The sequence below is a fragment of the Equus caballus genome, chromosome 4 (genome assembly GCF_041296265.1).
Source record: "Equus caballus isolate H_3958 breed thoroughbred chromosome 4, TB-T2T, whole genome shotgun sequence".
Lineage (NCBI taxonomy): Eukaryota > Metazoa > Chordata > Mammalia > Perissodactyla > Equidae > Equus > Equus caballus.
In genome coordinates, this window is record NC_091687.1 from 42702248 (window position 1) to 42719309 (window position 17062).

The 17062-nt window shown below is 34.6% G+C and overlaps 1 protein-coding gene across 26 annotated transcripts in view; it reads left to right on the top strand.

Moving 5' to 3' along the window:
- PPP1R9A (protein phosphatase 1 regulatory subunit 9A) overlaps positions 1 to 17062 on the top strand; it is a 314168-nt gene that overhangs the window by 187346 nt on the left and 109760 nt on the right. For all 26 annotated transcript variants that reach the window (XM_023639218.2, XM_023639228.2, XM_023639222.2 and 23 more), the window contains exon 5: positions 5530 to 5634. In XM_023639218.2, the coding sequence (XP_023494986.1) occupies positions 5530 to 5634 (105 nt within the window). The remainder of the gene's footprint in view (positions 1 to 5529; positions 5635 to 17062) is intronic.

Genomic DNA, 17062 nt, shown 5'->3' on the forward strand with positions numbered 1-17062 from the left:
TTTTATGCTAATCATAATCAGAGGTCTTGTTGGCACTGAATACCAATATTATTTCTTAAATGCATATTTAATTCTCTACTTTATTCAGGAAGATACATTATTGTCTGTCTAGTTTCCTTCCCCAGCCTCCTTGCACATCTGAGTCAAAATAGTAATTACTGTGCTAACCCTTTTACATACATTTTTGCTAATCTTTACAGCCAGCATATATGGTAGTGTAATAGATCTTCTCTATCTAAATTAAGGATTAATTCTTACAGAAATTCATAGTTGAAGAAACTTAAGGTTTTATAGAAAATGGGATTAGGAAAACTGTGGTCTGAGGTAAATGAATGAAAGCATATAAATAAACATTTGCTGAAATAAAACAATCAAAATGCATTGTAAACAAAGAGATTATCAATTACACATTTTAAAATTTTGCTGTAGGGGACGGCCCGGTGGCACAGCAGGTAAGTTTACATGTTCCGCTTCTTGGTGGCCCGGGGTTCGCTGGTTTGGATCCCAGGTGGGGACATGGCACTGCTTGGCAAAAGCCATGCTGTGTTAGGTGTCCCACGTATAAAGTAGAGGAAGATGAACATGGATATTAACTCAGGGCCATTCTTCCTCAGCAAAAAGAGCAGGATTGGCAGCAGTTAGCTCAGAGCTCATCTTCCTCCAAAAAAAAAAATTTGCTGTGATCGGTATAGTACTGTTAATTTCCATTTAATAGTTTGCATGCTACATATTTTTTTCTTTCTTTCTTTTCCTTTTTTTTTTTTTTTGCTGAGAAAGAATCACCTGAGCTAACATCTGTTGCCAGTTTTCCTCTTTTTTTCGTTTGAGGAAGATTAGCCCTGAGCTAACATCTGTGCCAATCTTCCTCTATTTTGTGTGTGGGTCACCAGCACAGCGTGGCTCATGAATAGTGTAGGTCCATGCCTGGGATCCAAACCTGTGAACCCAGGTCAACAAGAAGAGTGTACTGAACTTAACCACTATGCCATGGGGCTGGCCCCACATGCTCAATACATTTTTATTTTTTTTTTTTAAGGAAGATTAGCCCTGAGCTAACTACTGCCAGTCCTCCTCTTTTTTGTTGAGGAAGCCTGGCCCTGAGCTAACATCCGTGCCCATCTTCCTCTACTTTATATGTGGGACGCCTGCCACAGCACGGCGTGCCAAGCGGTGCCATGTCTGGCACCCGGGATTTGAACCGGCAAACCCTGGGCCACTGAGAAGCAGAACATGGGAACTTAACGGCTGTGCCACCAGGCTGGCCCCCACATACTTTTAAATAGGATATCACTTTCTAGTCCCTGTCCAGTATCAGGAAAATGCTTGGAAATTTATTTTACTTTGCTGGTGGTGATATACATTTTTAAGTAGCATTTTTCCCCGCTAATCCATCATCCTTCTGCCAAGTATTCGTTGCTTTTCCAGTTTTGTAGGTTTGGAGTTGTTTACCACCAAGATCTGGGACCCTGTGGCTCAAGTCATCAGTCTTCCCTGTTCATTTTTAACTTTCGCTGTGCTTTCCGGATGGGAGAGTAGGTCTGGATATGCTTTACTTCCGATTTCTTTGTCTCTCTCCAGGGCTACTTTGCAGAAACTTTCACTCCTGGTCTGCCATTTACTTTCTAGCTCTTTTTTGCTGTCTTCTGGTAATTCCTTTTCTGTTTCTCTATATTACACAAATTTGACAATATTCAAAAAACAACAGATGTGGCAACATCACTGGGGACTTTTAGTAGATTATCAGTGAGTGAAAGTTTGGGATTGAAATTTAGGTCTGAGCAACTCTGAGACTCAGGTTCTTTTCTTAGTACCACGTTTGTTTCCTCCCCAGTAAATGCGTGCCCTTCACTCTACCCAGAGTCGTATTTTTCTCAACATTTTGTTACCTTCTACTTCAAGGCTAAATTTAGTGTCCATTTCCTCACTGAAATCATTTAACTGTCACGAGTTGAACCCAGCTGAACTCTTGACCTCTGTGCTCTTGAATGTACTAGTCTGTAGCACATGCACTTATGTTTCATAGTTTGTCGTCACCTTATGTGTATTGAGTGTGTATCCCCAGATCCATTGATTTAACATTAAGAGTGGGGACCACAGTTATATTTCTGGTACCTTCTATAGCATCAAGTTGGTACTAGACTTTTGATAAGCACTCACGCCCATTTATGGATGGACTAATCACAATCTAGGATTCAGTCTTTTTTGGCAAGTTTCCTTTGACTTTAGTTTTTAATGTTTGTTTTGTTAGTTTTCCTAAAGGTAGTTTCCAGTAATCCCTAGTCTTCGTGAAGGTCACATCACCATTTGCCTTTGTTTGTTTTGATAGCATTATACATTATAGCTGGTGATTTTCTTTGCTTATTTGGAAAAACACCATGACTTCGTTGTAAATCTGTATGTTCTCAATTTTTTCTTTGCTCTGGTTCCACTTGACCCTTGCCTCAAAGAGTCAATAGCCCTCTTCTCTTAACATCAGACTGTTTTGTTCATGTCTTTCTTAACATACTTACTGTAATATTTTGTGTAGCTCAGCACATTCCCATGTCTCCAATCCCTGAAACATATGCATACCTCTATATTTGCATAAATTTGTGTGCGTGTGTGTGTGTGTATATGATATTCTCAAACTGGAACCATACCTCATCCAAACTTGTATCCTGGTAACTCTGACTGTTCTCGGAATACAGTCAGGATTGACTCACTCTTGCTAAGTTACTGACTGAATGAATCAGTCCAATCAATGAAGCAACCATATTATTTTCTCTACTTATATTTTCCAGCACTTTTACTATCTTTCTTCTGATTAGAGTACTTAGAAGTGTCCCTTTAAATGTATTAGTTTCATCGCATTTTATCTAAATTATTCTGTACAAGGGTGTGTATTTTCAGAAATTTCTTTGACCTTGTTTCTTTTTTTATTCTTGTCCATTAAGGCAATCATCACCATAATTTTCTTTCATCTCTGATCACTCTATGTATTCACAATGTAAAAACCTGTATTTTGCTTTTTACTTCTGTTTCTTCGCTAGTACGTATTAGCTTCTTTTAAAAAAACAAACAACTCTTTTAAAAGTTTTCTGTCCTTATTTTCTCTTATTTGTTCTTAAACTTTTGCCTTTTCTTAAAAATGTCTGCCTTTTCAAATGCTCTTACCTGATTAAAGTCGCCTTATTATCCTTTCACTTCGTCAGAGTATGAAAGTGACTCTCTTTCCTTTTGAGAGTTTGAGCTTTTCAGCTTTACTTCTTTTTTTTCTGGAAGGCCAACTGTGCTCATCTTTCAAATTCCATACTTCAACTTTAATTTGGCCTTTCAAAATACAAAGTATATTTTAAATTAAATATTTGAAAGATAAAGCATTTCTTTCATAGCTATTGGTAAATCTTGCACTTGAACTGCCATGAAAGTTGTTTGGGTAGTTGCCATATATGTGCCACCACAGCCGTTGGTCACTCAAAACCACTGATGAGCTGCTGCTATCATAGTAAATATTGAGCACGTATTACTTCCATAGCATTCTGTTTTATGTGAAGATTAACAGCCTCTTTCTACTTTTCCTCTAGGTCTAAGTGGGATGGTCTTTGATAGCACTGTGGTGGCAACACTAAAGACTTGGAGGAAAAAAACAATGAAGTCCTTTAGCCAACTCCAGACTCAGCTAGCTTAAACACACTGCCAGATTAACCTCCTCCTCCAAACACTTGGCCACGGGCCTGGCCCCAGAGAATGTTTTTATAATCTTGAGGTAGAAAGGGATTTCTCAAGCAAAACATGAAAATTTCCTAATATAAAGCTAAAATTACAAGTGTGGTTATATTTTTAAAACCTGTTTTCCTCATAGCCACCATTTCCCAAAGAAACGTTCAAAGACAGGCTAAAGGTTGGGCCCAAGGTATTTGCAAATTATTTAATTGAGAAAGTGTTAGTATACGGAATATATAGAGACATCTTATATAAATCAATTTAAAAAAGACACTCAACCCAGCTACGTCAACAAAAATGGGTAAAATAAACGATCTAACAGTTTGCAGAAATCGACAGAGATCTCATAAACATATGAAAAAACATTCAACCACACTAGTAATCGGAGAAATGCAGTTAAAATCACAGTGTGATATCTTTTTACACTTATAAGATCAGCAGTATTTAAAGTGTCTGAATCCAAATATTGGTGAAGGTATGCAGAATCAGAAACTTTCGTACAGTGCTGTTGAGATTATGCGTTGGTATAAGCATCTTGAACTGAAATTTGTCAGTTTGTTAAAGTTGAAAATGCCTATGTTCTTTGACTTGGGAATTCTGTTTCTCGGTATGTATGCTGGAGAAACTCACACATATCCTTAAGGAGGTATGTGTGAAATTGATTATTACGGCAGTATTCATAATAGCTAAACTTGAAAATAGTACAGTTGTCTATCTACAAAATACTGGATGACTGTATTTTGGTATAGTCATGAAAGATGATACTACATGGTTGTTAATATGAACTAGCTAGGATTGTGTTCATAACCATGGATAAATTTCAAAAATAACGTTGAGTGAAGCAAACTAAATTGTAGAAAGAGAGGTATACTTCATAATGTTTGAAAACTGCACATGTACGCGTATTGTGCCTATTTGTGCATATGTATGGTTTGTGTTTCAAAACATCAGTGGAAAAGCTAAACATCAAAATTAGTATGATGGTTACCTCTATGGGAGCAGTGGAGGGAATAGAATTAGAGACAAATAATAAAGGGGCCTCAGCTTCTCTGTAATACATGTTTTTAAAAAAATATGACTCAAATATTGTATAGGGCTGCGATTTGATGAAGTTGGATATGGGTACATGAGTGTTTATTACGTTATTCTCTCTGCATTTCTCCATGTTTGAAATACTTCATTTTGAAGAATAAGTAAATGGTACATATAAAAGATGTGTATAAATTTAAAGCATTATACACTAAACAACAGTAATACTGTACATTGCTCTTAAACATAAGTATGTATTCTCACACACACCTGTATGTATGTGTGTGTGCGTATTTATGCATTTATATACACATGTGTGTGTATATATACACACATACACTTATGAGCGCTACGTGTTTCAAGTGTACAACTTGAATAGGAAGGATTCCCTGCAATTCCCGGTGATTTTTTTTTCCTTGGGGAGGAGAGGTGGAATGCATGACTAGGTATGAGGCCCAACGGGTGTTTCAGTTGGATCTGTTATGTTTTACGTAATTTATTAAGGACAAAAAATGATATAAATATGTCATACATTAGCAGTTATCAATTCTTTGTGCTAGGAATATGGATATTGGGTAAACTGAATCTCTCCATTTTAGTATTGCTTGTTTTTATTCTTCAAAACGATCTTTTAAAAACATTAAGCCTTTTACTAAGATCTGGAGCTTTTATTGAAAAGGCAAATTTTGGATCAATAGAGTATCTTAAAAATCAAGTATTTTCTCAACTCATTTATTGGAAATGGTAATGTATTGTCAGAAAAATTAATTGTGGGTAATTTTTTCCCCCTTCCCCAAGAATACAAGTCAATGACCAGATTGTGGAAGTGGATGGAATCAGCCTGGTGGGCGTCACACAGAATTTTGCTGCAACAGTTCTCAGAAACACCAAGGGCAATGTCAGGTAAATATGTGGCTCCAGATGTGTACAATTTGGTTACTTGATATTTTGTTGAATTTTAGGTTTCTATAATTGTATCTATAAATATATGTAATTACAATAAGAATTTCATTTAAATACTGAACACTTGCCTTTAGCTTTTAATTTTTCCTTCTTTATTGAAATTAGTTCATGTAAATGCAATTTAAAACTAAAAATTCTAGTATTCTAGAAAGACGTGAAGATAGGAAGTGTGCAGTGTCAATCTGTATGGTTTACAACATGGTTTACTGAGCTGTTAGTGTGCCTTATTGCTAATATAGTAAGAATTCCTAGGAAGATAGAATTTCTAGTTGTATCATCAATAAATATGAATTTAGGTACCAAGTCCTTTTAATAAAACCAGTTATTGAAATTGAAAATTGAAATTGAAATGATTATACATGTATGTATACATAAATCTAACAATACATGTTATTTAGACAAGCAGGCTGACTGACTTAAGATTAATAAATACATTTAAAATATCACTTTATTGTTTTAAAGATCAGGCTAATCTTTGGTAAACTATAACTTTTCAAACTTAATAGGACAGAGGGTACATTCTTTTGGACCATGAAATTTATATCCACTCCTGGAGTTCTGGAAATTGTAGCTTGGAAAACAAATAAGGAGGTAGTCCTGAGCCAACTAAGGTCAAGGTTTGAAATCGTTTTATTTGGTCAGAGGGTCCTTATTTTCTAATACAGTATTGCTTATGTCTTATTCTTTTCCATAAATCCTATGAAGGGGAACATAAGGGGACATTGTTTGGTATGTTTAATTATGGAAGTGTTTTAGTGTTATCATCGAAATAAAACTGCCAAATATTGTGAACATATTGATGAGTTAATATTGCTGTAAAGAGGGTAACATTAGGATTTTATTGCAGCATATTTTGTGTTGTACAAGCATGAGTTTAAGTTTTAGAATTTAGACTTTTTCAGTTGGAAAGCGTCCTTTAATGCTGAAGGGAATGTTTAAGGAATACAACCACATTACTTTTATGGGTGCTATGCTGATGCTGCAAGAATACCCGTAGTTCTGAGAAAAGCATGTAAAGTAATTGGAAAGGATACAGGAAAAACTGTCTGATGCTCTCTCAGAGCTGCATGGACAGACCCCTAGAAAATGTGATTGTCTTTCTGCAGATTGCTGTCTGCTGTTCTTGAGACAGCACTTTCCTGTGACAGTAGAGAACTTGGTTTTGAAGCTGCCCATTAGGTTTTAAAAGGAATTTTAAAGTGACATAAATAAAATATACATTCAACTTATGAGGACATTTCTCAGCTGGAAACAAGTTTGTAGTTACATGAAATCATGGCCATCCTTTTCTCTGTCTTTGTAAATTTGTGCTCTTACTGTTTCAAGCTTGTTTCAAGCTGTACAAATTGCAAATGGCTTCTTAACTGATTTCCCTGATTTTAGTCTCTCCCTTCTTCAGTCTGTCCTCCTCATCCTTACCCCACATGGAGGCACATAGTAGCAGTTTTCAAATATATGAAGGGCTAACATGGAAAAAGGAATTGACTGATTCAGTGTAACTCTAGTAGTAGAAGGACTAAGCCCTGTGGGTAGAAATAATAATTCAGCGTCCACCGTGTCCCTCTCCTCTTCAGAAACCTTCAGTGGTCCTCCATTCTGTGCAGAATCTAAACTCTTTATCCTGGTATTAAGAATCTTTCATCACCCGATCTTATCACCTATTCTCCTTATTTTTGTTGTCTGGTACAGTCATACTAGTGTGGTCATCATCCTTTAAACTTGACTTGTGAATTATCGTTTTTGTGTCTCTCTCTCCCATTTTTCTGTTTAAAGTACTCTCTTCTGTTTAGAAACTACTTATCTTGAAGAATGTATTTCAGCTCCTTTGCCCTCCAAGAAGTCCTCCTTAACCTCCCTATCCCCTAGTGATCTCTCCTTCCTGGTAACACTTATCATTTATACCACTTTTTTGACCTTGAGGTTACAGAATATTCTACTTTCATCTTTTAAAAACATACATCTTATTTCCTCATTTACTTTGCAAAAATCTTGATATCGAAATAGGACCTTTAGCCTCCTTTGTTCTCTCAAATCATTTAACCCTGAATCTTAATTGATTGAAATTATGTAATCCAGTGTATTAATTAATTGAATATAAGGAAAAGTCCCTTCTCAATTTTAACTTATTAAAAATAATATTTGAATCCTCTGAATGTATTTTAGGTGGTAGTTCATTATAAAGTATTAATACAAAAACAGGATCCAAAAACTAGACCTATAATTATTATTATTTTTTTTTGGTGAGGAAGATTGGCCCTGAGTTAACATCTGTTGCCCATCTTCCTCTTTTTTTTTTTTCTTTTCTTTTCTCCCCAGAGCTCCAGTACATAGTTGTATATCCTAGTTGTAAATCATTCTAGTTCTTCTGTGTGGCATGCTGCCATAGCACGGCAGGATCCAAACCAGCAAACCCCAGGCCTCTGAAGTGGAGCACATGAACTTAACCACTTGGCCACAGGCCCGGCCCCTAGACCTGTATTTTTAATGTTTTCACTGTTTTAAACTGAAGATGTAAAATATGTATGGTTCTATATTTTTTATTCATTGATGACTGAGATATCACATTTAGTTGTCACTAAAATCTGTTTTCAAAAAGGGATCTCTGAAAAATTACTGAATTTAGTTTGAATTTTTCTAACTACTAAGCAGAGATCTGGGAACAATGTGTGGAACTCATGGCTTTAAAGAGCCAGGAAAGGGAAAGATAAGAAGTTAGTCGTGATGAGAAAATTGAAACTGATATTTGGATGGTGATTATTTTTTAAGTATTAGAGATCAAGATTTTTATTTATTTGCTGGAAATGTATATGAAATTGGTGTCAGCATTTGGATATGAATTAAAATCACACAATGAATTCTGTGACTTCACCCACACTTATAGAGAATCATTTTCTCACCTCTTAGTCTGCTTTATTTTGTTAGACTTTGAATTGCTACACCTGAGTTTATGAACTAATAGTGCTAACGTAGACTCCATTAATATGCCATTTTTAATATACTCAAAGAATTATACTATATATATTTTAATGCGATAGCTCCCAAGAGTATGTATGTTTTTCAGCTCTACATTGTTTAAATGAGTTAGAGCGTATTAGACCACTGTGAAGAAGTGGTTCAGCTCAAACCAGGCTAGGTTCCTGGGGGATTGGAAGCCCAAGTCTGGCTCAGAGCTTTGGTAAACAATTATTTCCTCCATTTTACTGATATCACTTAAAACTAAGCACTCACAATGAGTACTGTACTAATATCATGTTAATTACTTTGAGTAATTGAATGGGTAAAGGATTTACAGGACTCAAACCTTTCATATTCAAAAATGATGCAACAGCTGGAGAAAGACAAACATTGAAGGGGTGGGCATGGAAGACTCAGACATAGTCTTCATCATTCCTCTACGGGGTCTTACAGGACTTGTTGGTCTCCAGATTTTAAACCACCATGGGCATGTGCATGAAGCACTTGGTACCAAGAAGCCCGAAGTCTTATGTGTGGTAGGGCGCTCTCAAAGTAAGCTGATCATGTAGGTACATTCCTATTACATGATCAGCTCAACCATTGAAAACCCCCAGACTCTGCCAAATCCAGGGACAAGTGATAAATCCAATTATTATTACCAAACATTTCTGACAGGGTGGTATGACTTGCCTTGAAACAACTCATAGACCCATGTTTGCAAAATATCATTTATCCCTAGATAGTACATTTCAGAGCTTTGACCAAGGGTCAGTACCATGCTCTAGGCAACTTTGGAGATGAGCACTTGATCAATCCAAATTGATTCTAGATTAATTCATGCTGTATAATACATGCGCATAACACATTTATGCTCTCCTTTTGACTTTAGATTAATCCTATTAAGTATGTTTTTATTGTCTATTTCAATGTTATGTGGTGAAAATCCAAAAAGAAAATGTAACAGTTATTTTAAAACCTGCAATCTTTTTGGTAGTTGATAGAATGTAACTCAGCAAATGTAATATAGTTAAGAAGTTAGAATGAAGTTCTGTTCTCATTGTCAGATCCTGCGTTATGTAAAAAATAATTTAAATAGTTTAGATTCACTTCCTTTGCATTAGCAGGTTTATCTGCCTATTCACTGTTTTTATATTAGAACAAACTAAATGATGCTTTTCTTGAGATCCATATGTTTGTTGGTCCATGTTTAGTTATGGAAAAAATAATTTTAAACTTGACATTATAAAGTCATTAGAAAAAATAATAGGAAGTAGTTCAAAAGAGATAAAAATCATTGGTTGTATACCAATGGAAAGAAAGTAGAAATAACTAGATATTAACAGACTAATTCAAACTTATGCAAAACTACCTTGCATTTATTTTTGGATGTAGAGTGATGCTGTTTTGCCAGAGGTGTTCTAAATTTAGACATTTAACTCAATCTCTTGTGTTATATCTCTGGACAAGAGGAAAGATGTATTTTGAAATATAGTATATCTAGCAGATAGATAAAATTACGGAGTTGATTCTTTACAAACTATAAATAGTATTTAAAGTATTCATTTATATTTCTCTCTGCTCTTAGGACCAGGACTAAGTGTCTTTCTCTAGTAACTTCCTTTTTTTACATGAAGCTAGACCTCATGGATTCAGATTCTGGTTTAACCACTTATCAGATGTATAAGTTTATGAAAGTGTTTAAATCTCCCTGTGCCTCAGTTTCTTCATCTATAAAATGGGCATATGATAGTACCAACCCCATAGATTTGTGATGAGTATTAAATGAATTAATTCATGCAATGCATTTAAATGAATGCCTAGAAAAAGTGGAATTCAGTGAAATGTTAGCTATTATTAAATTTTATGAAAATTCTGATCACTTCTTAAGTGTTCCTGTAGATTGCTAGAAAAGCAAGAGTCAGTTTTATAGCCATTCCTAACAGAGGCACGGGATCTTATGGTATGCGTTTGTGTAGTAACTTTATTCTTGGGTTTCTAATCTTCATGATTTTTATTTTTTAATTTTCTCTGTGCACTATTTTCCTCTTTCATTTGTTTAAAAATTATTGAATTTTTAAAAATAAAAGTAATGAATACACATTAACCAAAAAAGTCAAATTGTTTAATATGATAAAAGTAAAAATCAAATGTCATTTCCTCTTACCTCATGTCCTAGTCGACAGAGGAACCATTGTTCACAGTTTCTTTTTTGTTCTTTTATAAGTACCAGTATGTCTTGTCTTCATTTCTTGATTTTTCAATTTTAGATAGAAATCTAATGATTGCTTGTCATAAAACCTTCACTTATTAATTTTTTTCAATTAAAAAAATTTGCAACAGTTTATGACACTTACTATTGTATCACTACAATTGTCTTGAATACTTTTTGCATAGGTTGATTCAAAAAATTAAAACCAATAACCAGTATTTACAGTGTTATGGTTATGAATATATTATTCACTCAATCTAGAATCAAGTGGTAGGACTAAGTTAGTAGAAAATGAAATGTAATTTCATGTCATTCAATCTTTTTCTCTCTCAGGGAGACTCTTCAAAGAATGAAGGTTCTAGTGGAACCTGACAATATATTTCTAGCCTTCTTGATTTCCTCTGGGTCATACATAGCTGCTAGGGTGCTTCCATGTCTGAAAATGCATTATTTTGCCCTCAAATATGGCTAGGTATAGTATTTGAGGTTCAAAAATCCTTTTTCATTAGTGTTATGAAGATGTTGTCCATTGTCTTTTATTATCTGTGATTGGTAATGAGAAGTTTGATGTTAATCTGATTCATAGTCTTTATGCTTTTCTCTTTGGGATTTTTTCACTCATAATTGAGTTTTTGGAATTTTTACTAGGCTGTAACTAGATCTGTGTGTGTTTATTTTATATATATAATTCTGCTTAGAACTCAATCTGAAGACTAGGGTTTGGGAAATTTTCTATTATTATTTTATTATTTTGTTTCTTCTTCATTATTTTTGTTCTCTGTTCTCAGACCAGTATTAAATGGGGATTGGATATCCTGGTTATATCCTCTCGCATCTTGTTTTCTCTCAGAATCTTTGTTTTCTGTTTCCATTTTCTGCTGTTATGTTCTAAGAGTTTTCTCAATTTTATCTTTCAGATTACCAATTTATTTGTAAGCCATCGCCTTTTTAAGATGTTCTGGCCCCTATTCTCTAATTCTCTTTTCTATTTAAAGCTCTGTCTTCTCTTGCCCAACCTTGAGAATTCTCCAACTTCCTACTTGACATCTACATGTGACTTTCTAAAATGCACATCAAATATAATATGTTCAAAGTATTCTCTTTTATTTGTACCATTCCCTGTCCTCTGACCTCCTCCAAAAAAACATATATGTTATCTTTACTTGGGTGATCCTTCTTATCAAGTCTCACTTCAAAAATCAATTTTTTAGTGAATGAGTTTTCATGTTATGCTATTTATGTTGTCCAAACCCTGTCAGTCTCTATACATTACCAGTTTTCTTCATAACATTCATCTAATGATCCTCTGATTATCCTCTCCTCCTGGTATTGACTTTTTTGTTTAGTCTTCTACTGCATTGACTCCTGCCTAGTCTGTATAATGACTAAAGTATGAAGGAAGTAATGATGTGTGACTTTTGAGTTTAGGCTATAAAAGGCATTTGGCTTCTATCTTGCTCTTTTGGATCACCAGCTCTGGAGAAATCTAGCCCCCATGTTGAGAAGACATTCAAACAGCCTTCTCTAGAGGCCCACACAAGGAAGAACTTAGGCCTGCCAACAGCCAGCACCAACTTGCGAGCCATGTGAGGGAGACACCTTGGAAGGAGATCCTCCAGCTGCAGTAAAGCCTTCAGATGACACTGACCCTAATGAACATTTGATTGAACTTGATGAGAGGCATCACACCAGAACTGCCCAGTTGAGCCCTTCCTGAATTCTTGACTCAGAGAAACTACGGAAGATAAAATGTTGGGATAATTCATATCAGAGAAGATACAAGTTAGAATAAAAGAGGGGACATCATTACAGATCTAACACATATTGTAAGGACTAGCCAATATTATGAAGAACTTTATGCTAATAAATACAACTTAGCATAAATGGTTAAACTTCTTAGAAGATAGTACTATAAGAAAGTACCAAAGCTCACTCAAGAAAAAATAACGTGTTGTTTATTTACATGAAGATGAATTTATAGATAAAATTTTCCAGCAAAGAAAATTCCAGTTTCAGTTTGTTTCATTGCTAAATCTTACCAAACATTAGAGGGAGAAATAACACTGATTCTATACAAGCTCTTCCAGAACATAGAGGAGGGGACACCTGTCAACTACTTCTATGAGGCCAGCATTACCATCATACCAAACTCAGAAAAAGACATTAAAACAAAAATCATTACATACTAGTATTCCTCATTAATGTAGATACAAAAATCCATAACAAAATTTTAGCAAATTGAAGTCAAGAATATATGAAAAAGATAAAATATTATGACCAAGTGGCATTTATCTTTAGAATGCATGGTTGATTTAATGTTTTAAATTTAGCCTATGAAATTTTCCATGCTAATAGACTAATAGAGAAAAATCATATGCTCATATGCTCATCTCAGGAGATGGAGATTAGAAAAAATTTCTCGGGAAACTTGAAGTATACAAGAATTTCCTCAATGCAATAAATAGCATCTGAGTGAAACCTACAGCTAACGTACTTAATGGTGAAGGATCTAATGTTTTCCCCTTAGTATAAGAAAAATGCGGGGCCAGTGGGGTGGCGTAGTGGTTAAGTTCGCATGCTCCGCTTTGGTGGCCCAGGGTTCGCTTGTTCGGATTCTGGGTGTAGACATATGCATGGCTCATCAAGCCATGCTGTGGCAGGCATCCCATGTATAAAACAGGAAGATGGGCATGGATGTTAGCTCAGGGCTAATCTTCCTCAAACAAAACAAAACAAAGCAATTCAAGTATGTTCACTTTTGCCACTTCTGTTCAGCATTGTACTGGAGGTCATAGTTGGTTCTGTGAGGCAAGAATAAGAAATGGAAAACACAAGGAGGAAGTAAAACTCTTTATTTACATGTGATATATAAAAATCCTAAGGAATCTTCAAAAGATGCTACTAGAACAGTAAGTGAGAAAAACAGGGTTACAGGAGATAGGTCAATGTACAGAAATAAATTCTATTTCTATATACTAGTAACAAGAAAGAATTGAAAATTCAGATTAAAAATAACATCTATGATAGCATCAAAAACATGAGCTACATAAGAATATTCTGACATAATAGGTTGAAGACTTCAGCAAAATATTTCTGAGAGAAAATAGACAACCTAAATGAGTGAAGAAAGAGACTGTGGATCAGAATACTGAGTATTGTTCAGATTTCAAGTTTCCCCAAATCTGTAGATTAAGCACGTTCTCAATTAAAATCTCAGTAGACTTTTTTGTAGAAATTAACATTTTTTTAAAAAGAACAGAGTTGGAGGATTTCCCCTGCCTGAAAGCTACACTAATCACAGAAGTCTGAGTTAGGCATAAAGTAGAAATAAAGATTAATGGAGCAGAATAGAGAGTTCCAATATAGACCTGCACAGACATAAACAATTGATACACCAAGGTAATTCAATGGGGGAAATTACAGTCTTCTCAACAAACGATGGCAGAACAATTGGATAACCACATTTAAAAAAAAAGACCACAAAAAATCTTGACCTTCATCCCAGAGTATATATAAAAATTAACTCAAGATTAATCATAGATCTAAGTGCGACAGCTGAGACCATAAAGTTTCTAGAAAACAGGCAAAAATCTTTATGATCTTAGGTTAATCAAAGAGATTTTAGGACACAAAAGCGAGAAGTACAAGAGAAAGAAATGATGAATTGAATTGTATCAAAGTTTAAAACATTTGTTCAAAAAGTACCCTTAACAAAATGGAAAAGCAAGCTACAGACTGAATATTGGAAAAACAATGATCTGATAAAGGACTGTTATTTAGAAGATATGAAGAACTCTTATAATTCAATAAGAGATATACAATCCTTTTAAAAGTGTGCAAATCAATTAAAGAGATACTTCACCGAGAAAGATAAACAGTTAAGCGCATGAAATGCTGCTCAACATCATTAATCACGGGGGAAATGTAAATTAAATCCACAATAAGGTAATACTACACACCCACTAGAATGGCTGAAATTTGAGAGATGTGTAATACTATGCATTGATGAGGATGTGGCGCAACTTTAACATTCGTTCATTGCCAGCAGGAATGCAGTAATAGCACAGCCACTTTGTGAAACAGTTTGGTAAGTTGTTATAAAGTTAAACATTTACCATACCAGCCAACAATTTTACTCCTAACTATTTACTCAAGAGCAATGAAAACATATAACTACCCAAAGACTCATAGTTGCGTGTTCAAAGAAGCTTTATTCATAGCTAAAAATTGGAAAGATTCAAATGTCCTTTAACAGATAAATGTATATACAAATTGTATTATATTTCATACAATGAGATATTTCTCAGCAATACAAAGGAATGAGCTACCAATATATTCAACACCATGTATAACTCTCAAAACTGTTATATTGAGTAAAAAAAGCCAGACACTAAAGTCTTGACACTGCTTGACTCCATTTATACTGCAAAGAGGAAAGAGGAAACATTTTTGAAGTGACAAAAATGTTCTGTATTGTGCTTATTGTGTTTGTTATACACCTGTATATGTATTTGTCAAAGCTCAACATATTATACAACTTAAATTTGATGAATTGTATTGTATATAAATTTGACCTCAATAAAACTGATGTTTTAAACGTATAGTAATGGTTATGATTAATGAATTATATTGATGGTGATTTGGGAAGGAATACTATGCCTCTTTAAGACAAGCAGATGTAGTCAAGCTGAATTTTATTAGCAATATATAGATTTTATTGTGCTATATACTTAAAAAAAATTATTGTTGGTTTTTTACCAGAAAAAAAAATCTATATAAAATTCTTTATGTCTGGACCCTTTTCATTAGTCAAATATAGATTTGCAGCATAACTTTTAAGAACTCCTGTTTTGGAGGTCTACAGCTTTAAGTGGGACCTTGTCTGTCTTGCTCACCACTACGGGCATGGCATAGTTAGTGTACCTATTGTTGCATAATATATTACCTCAAAATTTAGTGACTTGAAACAATAAACTTTTATTATCTCACAGTTTCTGTGATGCACTTCCAGCTTTCTCATGAGAGCCTCTCTATAGGATGCCTTACAACATGGAAACTGGCTTCCCCAGAGAAAGTGATCAAAGGGAGTACCCAAGATGCAATCCGCCATCTTTTCGTAACCTAATATCCGAGTGACATTCCGTCAGTTCTGTATTTTATTTGATAAAAATGAGTCAAGTCCATCCCACTCTCAAGGGGAGAGAATTGCACAGGATATGAATATGAGGAGCCAGTAATCACTTGGGTCTATCTGAGAGGCTGCCTATTATGTAGTGATCAATAACTAGGTGGATGGATGGACAGACAGATGGAGGGATAGACAGGCAGGTAGAACAGATAATGTTATGCCACAATATAATTTATTTGTTTAATGTTGCATTCCCTGTCTTAAGAAGAACCCTGAAAAACTTGAGACTGTTTAGGAAAGACTGACCAGGATGGTGAGGTCTAAACATTTTTCCTTCTATGTGTATAAAAGTAGAAGATTCCACAAATTTTGTCTAAAAAAATAGAAAAGTTTTAAAAAACATGGTAACAGTTATAAAGCATTTGAAAGCGTGAACTCTGGAGAAAGGATTATGTGTTCTTTTTAACTCCAGATAACCATCCTATTACTAAAAGACAACTGTTAGAGGAAAGTGATGTTACAGACGAGATTGTGCTTCAGTATGAGAAATTTCTAATTAATTATGTTTGCGGTTCAACACCATTCACATTAAACTTTAAAGGCTTTCTGGCAAGTACCTGCTACTTATGATCAATAACTATGCATTCCTCATGCTTTTATCCCCAGCATATATATTTAAAGACTTTGACATTGAGCCATATAACACTTCTGGAGGTCATGATTTTATAGGAAGTATAGTTACACACGATAGAAAACAAATTAATCTGAGAGTCTTAAATATTTCCCTTTCTTTTTTGGAAGAGGTTCTAATATTCAAAAGAAAATATAAATGAATAAGTGAATTTTTTATAGATATGCGCTTGTTTATTTTGGATTCACAACTGGGCATATAATTTCTAAATATGCAAGCTTTTTAAAACACCTTTTTTACTTAAAATCATTGGGGTATCTGATATTTGCATTTGAAATGCATCAAATGTTGAAATGTTTTCACTTCATTCATATCATTTTAATAAGATCTTTTGTTACCATTACAGCACAAGGGGAAATTGAGAGGCTCACTTTTTATCAGGGCC